This window comes from Chiloscyllium plagiosum, unplaced genomic scaffold (assembly GCF_037043375.1).
Source record: "Chiloscyllium plagiosum isolate Xiang-an unplaced genomic scaffold, Cpla_swu_hap1 HiC_scaffold_5, whole genome shotgun sequence".
NCBI lineage: Eukaryota > Metazoa > Chordata > Chondrichthyes > Orectolobiformes > Hemiscylliidae > Chiloscyllium > Chiloscyllium plagiosum.
The window spans coordinates 113,016,090-113,037,628 of NW_028270143.1; the positions used below are offsets into that span (position 1 = coordinate 113,016,090).

General features: G+C 42.8%; 1 protein-coding gene across 5 annotated transcripts in view; it reads right to left on the minus strand.

Annotated features, from left to right (window-relative positions):
- The window catches only part of dpp6a (dipeptidyl-peptidase 6a), a 1,528,415-nt gene that overhangs the window by 130,103 nt on the left and 1,376,773 nt on the right, over positions 1 to 21,539 (minus strand). For all 5 annotated transcript variants that reach the window (XM_043690726.2, XM_043690729.2, XM_043690724.2 and 2 more), the window contains exons 10-14: positions 20,928 to 21,025; positions 13,689 to 13,812; positions 12,065 to 12,103; positions 7,006 to 7,113; positions 4,138 to 4,229 (exon numbers count right to left, since the gene is read on the minus strand). In XM_043690726.2, coding sequence (XP_043546661.2) covers positions 4,138 to 4,229; positions 7,006 to 7,113; positions 12,065 to 12,103; positions 13,689 to 13,812; positions 20,928 to 21,025 — 461 coding nt within the window. The remainder of the gene's footprint in view (positions 1 to 4,137; positions 4,230 to 7,005; positions 7,114 to 12,064; positions 12,104 to 13,688; positions 13,813 to 20,927; positions 21,026 to 21,539) is intronic.

A 21,539-nucleotide genomic window follows, 5' to 3' on the forward strand; every position in this document is an offset into this window, starting at 1 on the left:
GGAGTCAGAAAGGAGACACTGAAATTTTAATGGTTTTCTTGCATGACAGAGTTGCACATATGTAGGTTAACTGAAACTAAGATTTATACGCTGCCGCTCAGGAGCAGTTCTACATGGGTTTGGTAACCTCCTGTGTTATCCAGACTTGCCAAGTGAAAGAACTACTGTGTAAAGAATTTGTAAACTTGAAAGGCAATCAATTCTGCTTCATCTAAATTGGCTTGTAGCTACACGGTCCAGATCCTCTATTCAGAATCTAATATTAATTCTAGCCTGTGGCCACTCAGTCCTTGCAAAGGATCTGCAGTACATACGTCAGTAAATAGAGGATAAGAATTGGACTATTAGAACCTCAGTTGAATGGAGGGGTAAATGTGTGCTATGTATACTGTGGGAACACAGTGATATATATCACAATATCCAGTGGAGACATTGTAAGAGTGGAGAAGGATGCTGTAGAGGGTACAGTAGGGAGGTGGTGTGGAGAGGAGCTCAACAAGGCTACACCATCGCAAGCCATTCATCATCCTGACTTGGTAATATGTCACCATTCCTTCACTGGCCTAGGGTCTTATCACTCACCTGTTAATCCAGTGATCCAGTGATCTGGGTTTGAATCTTGTTATGGCAGATGATGAAATTTAGATTCAATAAATGTCTCCAATTAAGAATCCACTAATGACCATGAATTGACATTGTTGATTGTGAGGAAAAACCCATCTGGGTAATTAATGCCCCTTTAGGCGAAACAAAAACTGCCATCCTTCCCTATATTGTGGCTACATTGTGACTCCAGACCTACAGCAATGTGGTTCTCTCTGAACTGCCCTCTGGACAATTAGGGATGAGCAATAAATGCTGGCCAGCTTATGACACACACATCTCCTGAATAAAATAAATTAAAATGAGTGATTGTAGCTGAGAGCAATGTAGTAAAGAGGTGTGTGGAGGATGCAGTAGGGAGCAGAAGTATATAAAGCACTGTCCAGAGCTGTGTGATATTTCATAAAGAGAGACAAGTCATGTTTTGGATGTTGAATCTCTTTAAGAGGATAACATAAACGTCAGAGACATTAACCTCTCTCTGTCTTAGAACCCCTACAGTGTGGAAATAGACCTTTTAGCCCAACAAGTCCACACCAACCCTCCAAAGAGTATCACACCCAGATCCAGTCCCCTACCCTATTACTCTACATTTACCACTGCATAATGCACCTAACCTGCACATCTCTGAAAACAATGAGCAATTTAGCATGGCCAATTCACCTAACCTGCTCATTTTTGGATTGTTGGAGGAAACCAGAGCACCCAGAGGAAGCCCACAGAGACACAGGATGAATATGCAAACTCCACACAGACAGTCACCTAAGGCTGGGATTGAACCCAGGTCCCTAGGGCTGAGAGACAGCAGTGCTAACCACCGGGCCACAGGGCCACCATGTTGCCTTTGAGATAGCAACTCAATCATTGTAGATATAAAACATTTATTGCTTTCAAATCTGATTTCCTTCAGGTGTCCCCTTTCCTTCAATCTTTGTGAGGGCCACTTAGCTACTGAAGAAAATGTGATAAGGGAAATTATGCTGGGGAACCAAGACGTTACAGAGGAGTTGAATAAATTCTTTACCCCAGCCTTCACAGTAGAGAACATTAACAGCATTCTTAAAATACGAAATAGTCAAAGCACTAAATGGGAGCTTAAAAATGTGGATCGGGAAGCCAACCTGGAGTGAGATCAGTGGCAGAGTAATGTCAGAAACTATAGCAAGATGTGAGTACAGGGAAATATGGCTATTTGATGAGTTTGACTGGTGAATACATCCTTCAATGTAAAGGTAAGGTTTTCAGGTTGTGTTTAGGTCTCCTGTGTTTTACATCTCTCATTACTGAAAAGTAGCTGGTTAAACATAGATTGATACAAGTGGTTATTTGTAATTAAAATAAAATATCATTACAATAAAATGTAAAGAGGAAGGATTCTTAAGTAATTAATTTGAGTTAAATGCAGCGATGGCAGGACAGGTAATGTGTTGCTGCTGCAACACGAGGAAGCTGCCGGACACCAATGCGATCTAGAACAAACACAACGTCAGTAAATGCAGCTCAAGGAAGTTCAGATCCAAATTCAGGAGCTGGAGTCTGAGCTGCTGACACTGCACCACACTGAAGAAGATAAAAGGTTCCTGGATAGTTTGCTCACACTCCTCAATCTATGTAATTCAAACTTGGGGTGTTTGAGAAGGGAGGGGAAGGTATGGCTGAAGGTGAGGTAAGGATAAGGAACCAGAGGGTTATAGTTGAGGAGCCTCAGCCCCTGCAATTGTCCATAGACAGTCACCCAAGGCTGGAACCAAACCTAGGTCCCTACACTGTGAGGCACTGTTCGACTGCTTCCCACCATTGGATGGCATGTTGGCACAGTGATACCAGTACAATGTTCTTGCAAGCTGTGTTAACAAGGGCATTGACTGCTGGGACAATGAGCAAACTAACCATGGTACCAAGTGGTGGATAGGAAATGGGGATGTAATTGTGGTAGGTGATGATATAACTATGGGATAGACACTGTTCTCCATAACTATGAGTGACAGTCCCAAAGGCTGTGATCTGTGTCCAATGTCAGGAGTAAGGAAATATCCTTGAGGCTGGAGAAGAACTTAGAGTGATAGGAGAGGGAGCCAATTGTCGACATTACATTGACACTGACAGGACTAGAAAGGCGATTCTGCTGAAACATACTGAACAGTTAGGAGTTAAATTACACGGCTGAACATCCTAGGCTACAATCTCCAGATTACCACCTGATCCAAGGACAAACTGGCATAAGGTCAAGGAGTTAAATGCATAGCTCAAAGATTGGCGTGGGTGGAATGGGTTTCAACCGGTGGGGCAGTGGCTTCTGTGGAGGGGTTGAAGGGAGCTGATCTGATGGGATGGACTTCACTTGGACCTGGTGAACTGAACAATTAGTTCTGTGGAAAGTGGGCTTTAAACTATTTGAAGTGGAGAGGTAGCCTTTCAAAGAGGGAAATGTAGGCTTACAAAACAAGAGGATCCAGTAACATTATAGGGCAGTGATTTGGATAATGATAACCAGAGTGTGGCAGGAAAGGAACAATATCAGGGTAAAAGATCCCATAGGGATCAGTGACCATAATATTATAGAATTTAACATTCAGTTTGAGAGGCAGGAACTTGGGTCAACCAAAAAAGACAGTTATTATTCCTCAGGCTAAAGTGATCAAAGTGTTATGTGGCAAAAATGGGAACTTGGTGATGAGTAGATGATCAGTCATGATCATATTGAATCAATTGACAGATAGGTTCTTGATTAGTCAGAGATCAAGTGTTATGGGGAGAAACAGGAGAATGGGCTTGAGAAACATATCAGCCATAATTGAATGGTAGAGCAGACCCGATGGGCTGAATGGCCTAATTCCACTCCTGTATTTTATGGTATTATGGAGGAACAGACTCAAAAGCCAGATGGCTTACTCCTGTTCCTATGTTTCTAAAGCTCTCACTTCTCAAGCAGCACAGATTGAGTAATTTAGTTCCAAGCATAATTTGAAATCTCTAGAAGCCAAGTAATTGCAAATAGGATAAAATGGGCAATATCAATTGCATGCCTGTTATATGTGGGTCTTGATATTCACAGAATCCTGACAGTGCAGGCTATTCAGAGGCTATTCACCCTGCACTGACCCACCCAGGCCCACAACTTCACCCCAACCCTGTAACTTGCATGGGGCGTTTGCCATGGCTAACCCACCTAATTTGCTCATTCCTGGCCAATCCACCAGAACTGCACATCTTTGGACTGTGGGAGGAAACCAGAGCAGCTGGTGGAAACTTACACGGGCATGGGGAGAATGTGGAAACTCTGTACAGACAGTCACCCAAGGCTGGAACCAAACCTAGGTCCCTGGCACTGTGGGACAACAGTGCTAACCATTGTTCCACTGTGCCTCCCGCCATTGGGTGGCATATTGGCACAGTGGTACCACTACACATATTCAACTCCATTGACACCAATCAAAAACCATTCTCATATCAGCTGTTTAACACTTTTGCCATAAATTTTAAAAAGTGTCCCACATTATCTGTCATTTGTTTCAATAGTTTTTGGAGACTTACATCTTTTGATGCACTTCATCATATGACAAAATCTGTGTCACATCCCAGTTACCAGAGGTGATGGACTGTAAATTATCATTACTATTGTTAACCTGGAAGAGAAGAAGAGAGAATCATAACTACTGAACTGCCAGAATTGATAACACTTGGAAAGTATAGATTTTATTTAATCCCTCTTTAAAGACATATAATGGATGAACCCGAGTTGGCACCACTAGATTTTGCCACTAAAAGTACTAAATTGCTTTTGCCAGCAAAATCGAAGTGAATTTTGGATATTTTTACACCTCAGTCAGTCACAGCCAATCCTTCTGGGTTCATGGGATATCAGTGTCAGCAGCCAGGTCAGCATTTGTTGCCCCAGTCAAAATGGCTTGCTTGGCCATTTCAGAGGGGTCAATCACATTGTTGTGGGTCCAGATTGTATTAAATGAAGCAGATTCTTTCCCTGTTATTATTGAAAGCAGATGGCCTTTTCACAACTTTTAAAGGTCACTATTACTGAGACCAACTGTTAAGTGAAAATAACCCACACAGAAGAAATTAGTTGAAACACACTACAGCAGAGCCCCTTCAGTGAAGGAAAACATTTGTTAGTTTGATGAAATGTACCTAAAAATTGACCTAATATTGACTTTTTCTCAATGTATTTTTATAGCTAGCTTCTGGATAGCTTTAACAATTCTTGACTGAAATTAGAACATCACTTCCATCGTGGCAGTACCTGAGAGAGAGAGAAAGAGTTAAGGTTTCAGGTCTGTTAGAGATAACTCTTTTCTTCTCTCCACAGATGCTGCCACACAAGCTGAGTGTTAACTACCAGTTTTATTTCAGATTTCCAGCATCAATGGCATTTTGTTTTTGTATCACTTTTACTTTTTGTCTTTTAGAAATGATGTATTTTCTACCACTGAAACAGAAAACATCTACTGAACTTATTTGAATTATCGTTTGCTTTTTGGAAAATAAAATATTTTTCACTGTAAAAAAAAAACACCCAGGTAAATAGTGCGGTCACCCAGGTAAATAGTGCGGTGAGGAAGGCATATGGCGTACTGGCTTTTATTGGTAGAGGAATTGAGTTCCGGAGTCCTGAGGTCATGATGCAGTTGTATAAGACTCTGGTGCGGCCGCATCTGGAATATTGTGTGCAGTTTTGGTCGCCATACTATAGGAAGGATGTGGAGGCACTGGAACGGGTGCAGAGGAGGTTTACCAGGATGTTGCCTGGTATGGAAGGAAGATCGTATGAGGAAAGACTGAGACACTTGGGGCTGTTTTCATTAGAGAAAAGAAGGTTTAGGGGTGACTTGATTGAGGTGTACAAGATGATTAGGGGGTTAGATAGGGTTGACAGTGTGAACCTTTTCCCGCGTATGGAGTCGGGTATTACAAGGGGGCATAGCTTTAAATTAAGGGGGGGTAGATATAGGACTGAAGTTAGGGGTAGGTTCTTCACTCAGTGAGTCATAAGTTCATGGAATGCCCTGCCAGTAGCAGTGGTGGACTCTGCCTCTTTATGGGCATTTAAGCGGGCATTGGATAGGTATATGGAGGATAGTGGGTTAGTATAGGTTAGGTGGGCTTGGATCGGCGCAACATCGAGGGCCAAAGGGCCTGTACTGCGCTGTATTCTTCTATGTTCTATGTTCTAACTGTGGATACCAGATAAATTAATTGAATTCTGCAGTGGGGCTTAAATACACATCCCAAAAGCATCAGCCACTGCATGACCAGTACAGTGATATTACAACTATGCCACCATCTCTCTTGTAATCTCTTTGCTTCTTCTGCTCCACTTCTTGCTTACGGAAGTAAATTCACCATGATAATATTGCAGAGATCATTTTCAATATTGCACTGTTTAAAGCATTCTGCAATATAAAGAACATGCTGTTTTAGCATCATCGCTATGGGACAATAATTATGCTGAAATAGAGTACAGCAGAAGTTTGTTTGAGGATGCTGGCTTGGCCAATCTCTTCCAACGGTCGATTTAACTGGGATTCTACTCAGTATTTCCCGACACTGACTCAAATAGAAGACTTGGGAAATGTTAGGACAGGGTTGTGGAAACACTGGGTGATCATTCTTGCTGTAAAGTCATGCTTCATTGAAATGTCTTTTAAATTAAAAAAAGTGTCTTTATTCTCTTATGAAATTCAAATGTTTGTGTGACACCAACAGAAGTCAAGGGGAGGCAACAGCCCAATGGCATTATCACTGGACTGTTAATCCAGCAACCGAGATAATAATCTGGGGTCCTGGGGTTGAATCCTACCATGACAGAGAGCGGAACTTGAATTCAATTAAAACATGTCTGGAATTAAGAGTCAAAAGTTAACCATAAATGCATTGTTGATTGACCCATCTGGTTCACTAATGTCCTTCAGGGAAAGAAACCTACCATCCTTATCTGGCCCACATGTAACTCCAGGCCCATAGCAATGTGGTTGACTCTTAACTGCCCTCTGGGCAATAAGAGATGGATAATAAACGCTGATCTAGCCAGCGACGCCCACATCCCGTGAATGAGTCGATAAATAAAAGCAGAAGTCAAGTGAATATGGATTTTCAAACTATATTCTAAGAAAAATCTTTGTAGCTGCAGAGAAATGTTATCTCTTTTATTTGACTTTCAATAATCTCTGTATGGTTATGTTTCCAGAATATTTGCAAGTCTGGAACGAACGTTTGGCAAATGTGCAAAACATTAACAAACATTAATGAATGTTCTACTAGTTGAAGAGTCAGAAATTGATTGAAATTAGACTCCAAGCTTTCAGTAGAAAATTGTTTTACCGAAAATCTGAATAACTGAACTACAACAAAACCCAGAAATCTAACTGATCCCTCTGAAATACTTACCTGAGCAGATGACATGGCAATGTGGTGGAACTTCCCTCGGCCTCCCTGTGGGAGTGGGCGGATGAAAAAAAACTTCTTTCCGTCTTTGGAAAATAAAGGAGCCTCGTTCTGAAATGGATAGAAATATGGTGCAGTGTAGAGCATAATGGACAGTAAAGTTACATCAGTCGGAAGAGCATTATTCCATTCAAAAGGACGACATTTACATTTGAAAGTAATGGGCAGGAGACCAGAACTTGAATGAAGATGATAAAATAAGTGGTAAGAACCATGCAGCTCTTAAGGGTAAATCTTGGCTCTGCGTGTCAGTGCAAACACTACTCCCCAGTCAGCAGCCCAGGTCACATCTTCCCTGATTTTTATTTCAATGGCTTCAGTCAAGAGAGATGCAAAGTGCTACAAATCAAACCCTTCAGTCCTGGAAACATCCTTGTAAATCTTTTCTGTACCCTCTCTCAAGTTTAACAAAGTCCTTCCTACAGCAGGCCAACTAGAACTGTGTACAGTACCCCAACAGTGGCCTCACCAACATCCTGTACAATCTCAATATGAGGTCTCAACTCCTTTACTCAATGGTCTGAGCAGTGAAGGCAAACGTGCTAAACACCTTCTTAACCACCTGTGATGCAAATTTCAAAAAACTATGTACTTGAATTCCTGGGTCTTTCTGTTCGACAACAATAACTTTAAAGGGATGCATCTTAAAATCCCATGAGACAGGATGCAAAGACACTGTTTGCAACAGTGAACATGCAAACAGTTTCCCAATTAATGTGTATTATCTTATCTTGCAAATAAAGCACCCATGTTGTTGTTATAAAACATCCTTGTCATATCATTGGTACATTTACGTTGAATAGAACATTATAGTGATCATGTGACAACTCCCCCACTCACCTCCCACCCACCCCATGGCAAGGATGCGGAGAGGAGGAAATGAAATTGGGAAGCTCCTGGCATCTTAGACATGTTTCATTTTCTGGTTTGTTTATATTTTAGACCTTATGCAGCAAGGAAAGAAAGGCGACTTGTCAAATGAACCAATGTAATGGGGTTATCCTAACACCAGTAACCACTATTGGGTAATGCAAGGGCTTCAGACAATCTTCCATTTCTGAAGAAAACCCTGACCCTAACCTGATAGGGGGATAGTTCTTATGGCACAGTCATAGTGTCCCTACCTCTGATCCAGGTATGCCTCCGTTCAAGTTCCACTTACTCCAGAGATATCTCAAACATCCCTGAACAGGTCGATGAGAAATACCCAACCCAGCAACAGAACAGGCAACAGGCTGGTATGGCTTTGAAATTAACGTGGCACTTTGAAGAAATTTACTAGGGGAACAAATCTCACAACATTGACTTTGGTGCCCCAATAATACGAGAAGAAACAAGAAAGTGAAAGAACAAAGCTGCATTTTGTATCTATCTACTTATGCTCCTGTTCTCCACATGAATGCACACACATGTGCACATGTTCCTTTAACCCAAACTTGAACTGCTGTCCTACAGAACTTTAGCTGACATGGAGACCTTTATTCTGTTACATTCAACCATTCTATTGTACAAACACAGCTTCACTGCCACCATCAAATAAGAAATTCTAAAGAGCGAAGAAACACTTAACTGTTATTGACCTGACCACAGACCTTCAGGGCTTGAGGCATTACAAGGTGAGTTTCTGGCTTTGTTGATAATGCATCATGCTGTCAGAGCTACGGATTGCCTTCACCACTGAGCCCATTCTGTGGCAGGAAAACAAGCCCCTATTGCAGCCAAGGGAAAACGTCTGGATTGTACCTGTTCATCTTGTCAGCAGCAAAACATCTAACGTACTCAGGTCAGTGCTGTGGCTCAGTGGTTAGCATTACTGCCCCACAGCACCAGGGATCTGGGTTCAATTCCACTTTCTGGTGACTAGTTTTCTCCAATGGGGCAAAGATGTGCAGATTAGGTGGGTTGGCCATGTTAAATTGACAAGGAATTGCAGGGTCGCAGGGACAGGGTGGGCTGCTTTTTAGAGAGTCAGTGTGCACTTGGTGGCCAAATGGTCTGTTTCCAAGCTGTAGGGATTCTATGATTTTGAAAACTCAATTAATAACAGGCCAAGTTATACTGGTACCTAGTAATAATGCCAGCTATGGCTGAAAGTCTGAGTTGAATGCTTATTTCAGTCCTGGCAGACAACTTTTACAAAAAGAGTCTGGGGTTGTAAAGGTTTTTCATGATTACAAAGTCTTCAAATATTTTATTACCCTATTCAGTTTTATTACTTCAAATGTGTTAGATCCAAGTTTATTTCCTGACCAGACTTGACAAGATATGATGATTGGACAGAGAACTGAACAGGCCATTGAAGCATCCAACATTCAGTTTTGTCTCATAGGTCATGTCAAGTCAGCTTCTGTATTCATTGAATGCTTGGCACAATCAATCATTGTAGCTTGCTGTTTATTTACATTTCCTAGCTTCTGCATTGCTGTTTTCTTTCCGTGTCAATGGTCACCATGTCAGCCCATGGCCAAGCGTTCGAGGTAGTCACTCAAAGCTGCGGCTGAATGGGTTGGGGGCTTCTGATAGAGAGAAGGCTTTTCCGAGGGCACACTGTCCGTGGGAAGCCTCACCAATCAATACTGGAGGTGCACCTTTGTGAATAGCTCAGCCCATCTAATTGTGACAATATGTGACTGAACCATCTAGATCAGACTTCTTTTTATTCATGGGATGTGGTGCTGTTGACTACTCCAGCACTTAGTGCCCATTTCCATTTGCTGTCAAGAAGGTGGTGGTGGGCTGCTTTCTACAACCACTCACTCCAGTCCACTTGGTATAGGGCACCTAAACTTCAAGGATTTTAACTCCGCGACAATGAAAGAATGGCAATACTGCTCCAGGTGAGCATGGTGCATGGAAAACCTGCAGCTGGTAAGGCTCCTGGGCATCTGCCACTCCTGTTCCTCTAGATGGCAGATGTCCTGGGTTTGGAACTTGCTGTCAAAAGAGCATGGATAAGTTACAAGTTACTGCAGTGTATCTTGTAGATGGTGCACAGTGCTTCCACTGCGTGAAGGCAGTGAATGTTGAAGGTGGCAGATGAGGTGCCAAACAAACTGCTTTGTCATGGATGGTACTGAACCTCTTGAGTATTTTTGCACCTCCACCCATTCAAGATAGTGGGGACACTCAATCATACCCCTGACCCCATCACGCTGGCAAAAGATCTCGTCCAGCAGTCCTTTGGCAGTGTCAGTGATATCACTCTCACCCCTGGGTGAGAAGGATGTGAATTGCAATTGAGGCTGTGACTCTGCCACAGTATTGAGGGAGCTCTGCACTGTATACACTGCTGTCTTTCTGATGAAGACAATCTAGTGACAGTGCAGGTATTGGATGGGATGTCATTACATCACCCTCCAGATGTTCCTATTCATTGGAAGAGGCTTCAAAAGTAGCCTGATGAAGGGCTTTTGCCCAAAACATCAATTTTCCTGCTCCTCGGATGCTGACTGACCTGCTGTGCTTTTCCAGCACCACTCTAATCTAGACTCTGATCTCCAGCATCTGCAGTCCTCACTTTCTCTTAGTTCAAAAGCAGCTGTTGAGTAACATGGCCAATATCAATGACCCATGCAGAGACATCCAACCCTTCTCATAGAGTCATACAGCATGGAAATATACCCTTCGGTCTAACTAATCCACGTCCACCAAGTTTCCCAAAATAAATTAATCTCATTTGCCTGCACATGGCCCACATCCTTCTAAACCTTTCCTATTCATGTACTTGTCCAAATGTATGTGACGTGTTGTAAATGTATCTGCAGCTACCACTTTTTCTGCAGTTCATTCCGCAGAGAAACCATTCTCTGTGTGAATAAGTTGCCCCTCAGGTCCATTTTAAATCTTTCTCCTTTCATCTTAAAATTATGCCCCCTAGTCTTGAACTCCCCCACCTCGGGAAAAGATCTTTGCCATTCACCTTATCTATATGCCTCACGATTTTATAAACCTCTATCTGGTCAACCCTCAACACTCTAGTGAAAGAAGTCCCGCCTATCCAGCCTCTCCTTATAACTCAAACCCTCCGGTCCCAGCAACATCCTTGTCAATCTTTTCTTAACCCTCTTCAATCTAATAATATCCTTCCTATAGCAGGGTGGTCAGAACTGAGCACAGTACTTCAGATAAAGATCCTATGAAACCACTGTAAGGAGTGTTGTGGTGTCCATGTATCACATTACTGTCTCTACACTTTTTGATCAGATTAGATTACTTACAGTGTGGAAGCAGGCCCTTCGGCCCAACAAGTCCACACCGAACCGCCGAAGCACAATCCACCCAGACCCATTCCTCTACATTTACCCCTTCACCTAACATTATGGGCAATTTAGCATGGCCAATTCACCTGACCTGCACATTTTGGGACTGTGTGAGGAAACCGGAGCACCCAGAGGAAACCCACACAGACACGGGGAGAATGTGCAAATTCCACACAGAGAGTCGCCTGAGGTGGGAATTGAACCCGAGTCTCTGGCGCTGTGAGGTAGCAGTGCTAACCACTGCGCCACCGTGCCGCCCTATTGCAGTTCAAGAGCTTTTACAGTTTGGAATGCTAGCTATGTTGAACCATGACACTGCAATCTTGATAAGGGGTTTTGTGACATTTGTGAGAGAGGTGGTGAAGTGTATTATCTGGATTGTCAGCTGTAGCTCACTGAGTAACAGTCTCATGCTGGAGGCGGTGGGTTCAAGAGACTTTCAGAGACTTACTTGTAAAATCCTACATTCAGGGCAATACTGAGAGAGTGCTGCACTGTCAGAGGTACTGCACTTTGGACTGGGAGGATTAGGTCAGAGCGAGAAATCATGTTTGATGTGAGCGATTTTGGACTTCATCAGGTTATGGTCAGTCATTAGGAGAGCTTTCAATATGAGCTTCACTTCATCACAGTACCCCTGTTCAATAAATTGCAGCATCTCAGATGATTCTACAAGCTGGCGAGATAATAGAAGCAGAGGGAGAGTGAAAAGAATGCACCATTCCTGTTACTTTATCTCTTACCTGCCTGGAGAGCCAGCTTTCACTTTCATCCTCGTGTTTCTATAAGAGTAAATTGGTGTTTTTGTCAGTATAACCCATCAAACTAGCTCAGTACTTTTTCATAAGATTCACTCTACGGACCTGTGTTGACTCTTCAGTGCAGACCTGAAGGAGTGCTGCACTGTCAGATGTGCTGTCTCTTGGATGAGGCATTAACATGAGACCTCCCTCTGTTTCCTTGGCAATTATATAAGATGCCCTTGAAAACTTTTAGAAGAGGAGCAGGGGAGTTTTGTTTTGTCCCAACTTTCACCTGGCCACAAGATCCCAAGGTCACAGTTAGCTCTGCCTGGGAGTATCCTGTCCAGCCAAACCAGGTCAGATGATGGAATTAACCATCGCTTTGCAAAGGTTGGATCCAACAGGTTCACCCACAGGCTTTGGAGAAAGCATGGGATTTGTCCCAAAACCAAGAACGAAGTCTACCAGACCATGATTCTCACATCACTCCTCTATGGTACATGAGGCAATCAGATGCTTTCCATCTTTCTGTGTTCTACCTGAAGCATCAAGTGGCTGAAAATATTTCTCATGCTGAATTCTAGCTGCACATCCAACATCAAAAGCTTAGAATTGCTCATTTGATGGGGCAGCCATAATGTTTGCACGCAGGGTTCCTGAATACCAAAGGGGTATTCCCATGAACCCACATCACAGGATGCCCCAAAAAACTTTGATATAACAGGACTCTCAGAGCCAGTAAGTTGGGTAAAAACAACCAGGGACAGAAATTGCTGTCATCAAGAGCTTCTTAGGAGAACAGAGTGAGCTCCTGACAGCTAATGCCCTTTCACCCACCCTCTACTGGCAATGCCAAGTACAGTCCTTGTGTCAGATTTATAAAATAGCTTAACATACGTATTAAACAACATTGACCTTGACAGAGAGCTATTAGTCTTGTTTGTGAATCCAACTAAGTGACCAAAGAATCTATCAACAATGGCGACTCTTAGAGAAAGGTGCTATGGAAATGTATTCTTCCTTCCTTTCTTTCAACCATTTAAACAACGTAGTAGCAGTCAGAATGTTCTGGAAAGACCCACTTGGTGGTTCACTCTGCCCCTTCCAATTGGAAAGATGGAAGGCCTCGAGTCAGTTTTCATTCATATCCCTCCTTCCCCCACTCTACCCAGAATTCAACTCAGGTTGCCCAGGACAACCCAGTCACTGGGTCACTTCTAACCTGAAGGCCACTTGACAAGTGAGTGTCAGTCAGCTATTCGGTCAGGTTGGGAATCTTAAGCAAGCTGGGTCTTACTTTTTTCAATGATCACATTCGGGTCAATACATCAGCACTAGAATGGATAGAAATCTGTGGTGGGAAACAGATTCTAGATCCTTCTTTAGGCCAGGGCATCGAAGCCCCTGTGGGTGACCCACCCTGACAACAGCTAACACAGCACAGACCAGCATTGAACTTGGGATCTTTCTCTTTCATGGAGGTGTGAGCCTGAACCCCACAGGCCAGGAGGGCAGCTGTGGCCTTGCGCTTCCATTTCCTGCTCCTCATTGGCCAGAAGCCTTGTTGATAGTCATCTTCATTTCCTGGTGAGATTGGATTACTGCTTACTAGTTGTGCCCATACCTTAGTGCAAATGCCAGTCGTGGCCTCACATAAAGTGAGAATAGAAACATTCTGGGCTCTGTTCAGCCAGTTCACTGCGAGCTTAGTGCTGCTTGCCCATGTCACCATGGTAATATAGTATTCCCTGAAAAGAGAAAGGAAGAAACAAAAAAATACATATGCAGTCAAGTCATTGATGAGAAATATACTCCCCAGGAACCCCCTTAACTCTGACACTAACATTTACTTCACAAAGTCAAAGAGTTTGGTGATGGACCCCATAAAAGACAAGAGCTCATAGTATTAGGGATAATGTATTCGTAAGGACTGAGGATTGGTTATCAGACAGGAGATAGAGAGTTAGGATTAATGGATCTTTCTCAGGTTGGAAAGACATAACTTGTGCAGTTCTGCAAGCTCCAGTCCTAGGATCTCAACTATTTATTTTTTACATTAATGTTTTTGAGATGGAGACAGTTTAGTGCATCCACATACAAAAATAGGTGAGAGGGCAAGTTGTGATGAAGGAATCTTCAAGGTATGCAGATAGGTTGAGTGAGTGGGCAAAAATTGGCATACCAAGTTTAATGAAGGAAAGTGTAAGATCACGTGTATCGGCAGGAACAACCATAAGGCAGAGTATAATTTGAACGGAGAGAGAGAGAGAGAGAGAGACTCAAAAAACGTGCAGCAAACAGAGAGCTGGATATTCTTGTGCATGAAAACTAGAAGAATGAAATAATGAATGATTTTATTGTCATGTGTGTTTTACAGAGAGCAAAACAGTAAATTACAGTGAAAAGGTTTCAAATGCTGTCTCAATGCCACACCATTTGGAAGAGTTTAAGAATAAGATGAAGATAAGGAGACATAGCTGAAACAGAGTCTACCCATTCTGAGCCAGCTCATCATCCTTCCTCCAATGCCTTGCCGCTGAACCCAACCAACATCGAAGTCGTCACTCTCTCGGGCGCCAACTTTCACTGCTGGGCCAATTCTCCTCCGGCACCGCCTTGCCACTGCCTGTGCCATTCTTGCCAATGTCAGGGTCGCACCTCTCACCACTGGGCCCACCTCGATGTTGTTGTGATGGCCTTCCATCATCACTTCACCACCACCAGTTTTGGACCCACCCATGACAAAGTCATCAATTTGCCATCTTATGCCGCTGGGCCTACCTCGCCAATGACGCCTCCACCAATGTAGCAGCTGCAGATTCAATGCCAGGTCTTGGGGTTTTCCCACAGAAAGTAAGAAGGGGCTCACTCAAGTCTACGCTGGCATTCCTCGCCCCCGCTGACACTGTCTGAGCTTAGACCAAGAAGAAAGTAAAGGAAAATAAGCACGTAAAGAAAGGAAGAAAAGAAAAGTGGTTGGAGCAGATGAGCCCTGACATGGGAGAACTACACCACCACCATCTTGATGTTGCATAACAGTGACTGAATAGTAACCTAAATGGTTAATGTATGAGTGCAGTAGGTAGTTAAAGAGCAATTGAATTTTTGGCCTTTATTGCTAGTGGGTCGGTGTTTAAAAATAGGGACAAACGTACACAGTGTTGGTGAGGTTGCACCTGAAATGCTGGAACACAAACAGAAGTTGCTGGAGAAACACAACAGGTCTGGAAGCATCTGTGGAGAGAAGGAAGGGTTAAATTTCAAGTCAAGTGACCCTTCTTCATAAATATTGTGGAGTACCATGCACAACTTATATTCCTAAATTTAAGAATTGATTTACTTATATTGGAGGCAGTTCAAAAGAGACCCAGTCAGTTGATTCCAGTGTTGAAGGAGTTGGCTTATCAAGAACTGCAATAACAGGGTAGGCCTTTATTCATTAGAGTTCAGAAGAACAAGGGACGATGTCATTGAAACATACAAGGCTCTGACAGAGCTTGATAGGGGGAATGTTGAGAAGGTATTTCCACCAGTGAGTGAACCTTAAAACTATGGTGCAAAGGAATTATTTCTCTCAGAGAGTAGTAAGTGTCTGGAATTCTCTACCCCACAGAGTTATGGAGCCTCAATCACTGGATGTGTTTAAGGAAGAGGTCAATAGACTATTGAAATATCACAGAGTTCAGGGCAATGAGTGATGTCTTTAGAGAGGAGCTGAGGCTTGGGGCTGAATCCACAGTGGTATTACTGAATGGAAGGGCAGGCTTGAGGGGCCGAATGGTTGATTACTGCTCCTGTTTCTTACATTATTGTGTTCAAATGCCCTGAACATCTCAGCCATCCATGCTCTTACTGCAGCTAAAACCATGCATAAACTGGAAAGGGATGGCGCTGCGGTGGTTAAATTATTGGATCAGTAATCCAAAGACCAAGCTATTATGCTGGAGAACTTTGGTGCCAATCCTACCACAGAAGCTGGCAAAATTTCAAGCCAACTAATTGATCTGGAATTGAAAGCTGGTCTCTGTAATGGTGACCTTAAACTGCTCTTGGCAAGACGGACTGCATCCCCCTCCGGGGTCCTTGATCACAAGGAAGACCCAGAACTGCCCGGGAAAGTGCCTGTTTGACACTTACAGTGTCAAATCCTCTAAGGGAGGCACTGTGAGCCTCTCATTTGCTCTCCAGCTGACAGGTGGGCCCCCCTGTTGCGGACAGTAAATGCAGTCTCAACATTTGAGCACTTAATCTAGACTGACACAGTAGAGGCAAATGGATCTCAAAAACAGTTGTGCTGTTTTCCTTGTGGTGAGGAATTAATTGAAGCTTTGGTTCTCTGTTCAGGTGACATTGGACCCCCCCCAGTGATATTTGAAGAGGAAGAATGAGGTCTCTCAGTACATCAGTCCATATTTATCATCAACCAACCACAACCAAAACAAAACAGACTGAATGACTAAACAAAAAAGAATTGAAAAAATAAAGCATAAAGGAAAATACAGCTCAAACCAACACATCACCGTGATCCCTGGCTAACATCTCTGTCTCAGGCTTGCTACAGTGCTCCAGTGAAGCCCCAGTGCAAGCTGGAAGAACAACTCCTTATTTTCCGCGTGTGGACTCTACAGCTTTCTGGACCCAATATCGCGTTCAATAATTTTAAGGCTTGAGGCACCTTCTCCCATCTCCTTCCTTCAACGCGACACACCAGGCCTTGTTATCACATGGCCTGCTATGACATGCTACCCATTGTTAGCCACTAATAGCCGGACATACCAGGACAACTCTCTACATTGTCAGGTGGATTGTCAGTGTTGTAGCTGGACTGGAACAGTCTCTCTCAGGACAAGGCAAGTTCTGGAGCATAAATCTTCAGTGTTATGGCTGGAATATTTCTGGAGCCAGTTTTCAAAATAGTTATAAGAATCATGGACCTTCCTAACAATATCCTCCAGACATCACCCACACAATTTGATATTCAGTGAATCACTTTAAAAAGACCCTTCATGAAAACAGCCAATGAGAAATAAATAGGGGAGTGTGTTGACAGGGTTAAATGGAGTATAGTAGGAGTTACAATGTGCTGTAGAAATATTGAAAATATCTATCTGTAAGGTCACAGAGACAGAAAATGAGATGAATAGTCATTCAATCTGAAACAAAATTGCTGGGAAAACTCAGTGGGTCGGGTACCATGGAGAGAGGTAGCAAAGTTAAGGTTTTGTATCCAGTGACCCTTCTTCAGAACTCAATTCTTCATTTAAAAACTGAAAGAGCTGCTGATGCTGGGGATCAGAAACAAAAACAGAAATTGCTGGAAAAGCTCAGCAGGCCTGGCAGCATCTGTGGTGAGAAATCAGAGTTAACATTTCGGGTCCAGTGACCCTACTTCAGAACTGATAGTCATGAGGAATAAAGTTTTTAATGCAGAAGATAACGTGTGGGGAGGAGGTAGTAAACGTTTTCTACAGGGGAGGTCGTGCCTCATTACCTTGATCAAGCATTTTGGGGAGGTGATACAAATGGTCGATCAGGGAAAAGCAGCTGATGTTGTCCACATGAACTTCAGTAAAGCCTTTGACAAGGTCCCTCACGGCAGACTGGTACAAAAGGTGAAGTCACATTGTGTCAGGGTGAGCTGGTAAGATGGATACAGAACTGGCTTAGTCATAGGAGACAGAGGGTAGCAGTAGAACGAATGGAATGGAGGGTTGTGACTAGTGGTGTTCCACAGGGATCAGTGCTGGGACCTCTGCTGTTTGTGATCTACATAAATGATTTGGAGGAAAACATAGCTGGTCTAATTAGTAAGTTTGCAGACAATACAAAGATTGGTGGAATTGCAGATAGTGAGGAAGATTGTCAGAGGATACAACAGAATATGGATCAGTTGGAGGCATGGGTAGAAGAATGGCAGATGGAGTTTAATCCGGACAAATGTGAGGTGACGCATTTTGGAAGGTCATGTACAGAAATTGTACAGTGAGTAGCAGAACCTTTTGGAGTATTCATATGCAGAAGGATCTGGGTATACAGGTCTACAGATCACTGAAGGTGACAGTGCAGTTAGTTAAGGTGGTAAAAAAAGGCCTATGGCATGCTTTCCTTCATTGGAAGGGGCATTGAGTATAACGATAGACAAGTTATGCTGTACCTTTATAGAACTTTAGTTCGGCCACACTTGGAATATTGCGTACAGTTCTGGTCACCACACTACCAGAAGGATGTAGATCTTTGGAGAGGGTACAGAAAAGGTTTACCAGGATGTTGCCTGGTAGAGGGTATTTTACCTATGAAGAAAGGTTGGATAGACTGGGTTTGTTTTCATGGAATACAGGAAGTTGAGGGGTGACCTGGTAAAAGTTTATAAGATTGTGAATGGCATGGATAGAGTGGAATGTATGAGACCTTTTCACAGGGTGGAGGGGTCAATTACTAGGTGACATTAGGGTTCAAGGCGCGAAGGGGTAGCTTAAAAGAGTGTGTGAGGCAAGTTTTTCACACAAAGAGTGGTGAGTGCTTGGAACATGTTGCTAGAGGAGGTGGTGGAAGCAGACACAATAGCAGCATTCAAGAAGCATCTGGAATTTAGTAAGGAAGAGCAAAATGTATCAGTCCAAGCTTGGAGGGCTGAATGGCCTGTTCCTGCATTGTACTGTTCTTTATTATTTGTTCTTTGATTGGTGGAAATCTAGCTCAAAAAGACAAAAGAATTGTTGGATAAACAAAGGAGTGGATAATAATCAGCCTGACAGAATGAATAGTTATAAATGGGCTGTACATGAAAAGCAGGACAAATTTAACCTGGTCAATGACTACCCCATCAGTCAACGTTCAATCAGTGATGAAAGGTGTCATCAACAATGTTATCAACCAGCACTTGCTGAGTATCAATCTGCTTACTTATACTTGATTAGGGATCTGCCAGGGCCATTCTGCTCCTGACCTCATTACAACATTGTTCAAACTTGGACAAAGCAGCTGGATTCCAGAGGTGAGATGACAATAACTGCCCCTGACATCAAGTACAGCATCAAAGAGCCTGAACAAGCCTGGAGTCAATGGGAGTCAAGGAAAACTCTCTGCTGGTCAGAGTCATACCTAAACACAGGAAGATGATGGTGGTTGATGGAGGTCAGTCATGTCAGCGCCAGGACATCTCTGCAGGAGTTCCTCAGGGTGGTGTCTTGTGCCCAACTATCTTCAGATGCTTCATCAACGACCTTCTCTCCATCATAAGGTCAGAAGCAGTGATGTTTTCTGGTGATTGCACAATGTTCAGCAGTGGTCGCAGCTTCTCATATTGAAGCAGTGCATACCCAAACGTAGCAAGACTGCAGCAACTCAAGAAGTTAGCTCTTCCTCACCTTCTCATAGGTAGGTCAACATGGATAATAAATGCTGGCTCTGCCAACCATGTCCATAATCCCATGAATGAATAAACATTTTGAGGCTTTATATTTGGTGTTTGCGCTACTTGGATGAATTTACAGCTTTAACCCTTTTCTTTGGAGGTTGTGTTTGGACATTTTCCCAGAGGAGGTATCATGTGCTCCTGCTTTCAGTTGCCCTGCCCCTCCCACCCCATTGGTCATTCAACATATTGGTATGCATGGTGCCAATTGTGACTATTAGCCAATCAGCCTCCCCTCTGATGTCTCACATCTCACATGGCTCTTTATCAAAAATTTCCAAAACAAAATGAAACTATTTCAATGCTGACATAATTTGCAAAATTTGCATTAAATAAAAGCATGAGACTTTGGAGCAAATTTCATGAGGACTCGGGTGCATTAAAAACCCTTGAGAACAGGACATTTTGTCCTGCATGTGGTGCAAGAAAGGCAAAAACCTTTTCAAGAAGTAAATAGTATGACCTGCTGATGAGGAAGAATCTGTCCTTCCAGAAATCTAATTCCAATTTGTTGTTCATCAAATGCACAGAACAATTTAATAATTATACAGAAGCACAACAAGCATTGCTATATAACTAATCATTTGGTAGTCCAGCAAATGACTAGTGCTGAAAAGAGGCACATTTTGTTGAAGATTTTCATCTCGTGCTAATCAGGATACTTCACAAGAAATGCCAAAGTGAAAGGAAAACAACATTTATGCTGCATGAGAGGGAAGTGCTGATTGGTTGGCAAGTGAAGTTTGATTGGTAGAGAATGCACCGGTTAATGATGACTGGCAGTTAACTACCAAGCCTTTTAACTTTTCAAACCAGGCAAGTTGACTTTTGATTGGTCAAGACATTTCCTTCAGAAATGAACAATAAAATGGCTGGCACTTATTTTGTCAAGTTGAAATAGACAGAATGAGTATGTATGCTCCTTCTATCTGTAAAGTACAAGGCCCTGAATATTAACACATATAACCTTTCCACTGGTAGGTCTAGAACCAGAAGACACAGACTCGGAATATGGGGTAGGCTATTTAGAGGGTGCTGAATCTTTGGAATTCTGCACACCAGAAGACTGAACTATTGACAATTTTCAAGTCAAATCAATAGATTACTAGATGCAATTGATATTAAAGGATATGGATAAAAATGGCAAAGTGGTTGATGATTAGCCATAATCAATTTAAAAGATGGAGCAGGCTCAAAGGATGAATGGATTGCCTTTTCTCTTATTCCTTAAGTTCCTATTTAAAACTCGGGCCCAAATGTCTGTGAACCTAAACCTGACTCAAACACAAGAGTGCTCCTACAGTTACCCTGAATCTAACAGTTCCTTTACCTTAGGCTTCATCCCGATATGTCGTGTCAGAATTTGAAATTTGAGGAAGTTCTTTTTCAAACACAGTAAATGAAAACTGATGCATGCTGTAAGAAAAGAAGTAGTTGAGAGAGTTTTACTTCATTCTGGTGTCTTCGGGAGGGATCATCTCGCGAGTATGAGTTGGTCCATTCAAGTTCACCACAAATAGTGAGATTGTCGGATTTTCTTGGCCAGCCTGCAGTTAAATAGTAAAGGATGGGTAAGCATTACAATGAAGATGATGAACTTTGACAGTTTCAGTCAGATGTGTCTAAACCAAAACTTATTTAATTCTTCACCTCAGTTGAATGCAGGTGTTAAACAGCAGCTTTTTAAAAATATTTGTTCATGGAATGTGGACATCACTGTCAGCAGTTATTGTCCAAAAGAATCAGCCACATTGCTGTGGCTGGAGTCACATGTAGGTCAGATAAGGGAAAGATGGCAGATTCCTTTCCTGAAAGGACATTAGTCCAGATAGATATTTTTAAAAACAAAATTAACAACAGCAAGAAAGAACCAAGAGTTTGATGCTGGAAAAGCGCAGTCAGGAAGCATCCAAGGAGCAGGGAAATCCTAATGAAGGACTTTTGCCCGAAACGTCGATTTTCCTGCTCCTTGGATGCTGCCTGACTGGTTGTGCTTTTCCAGCACCACACTCTTGACTCTAATCTGCTGCATCTGCAGTCCTCGCTTTTGCCGAACAGCAA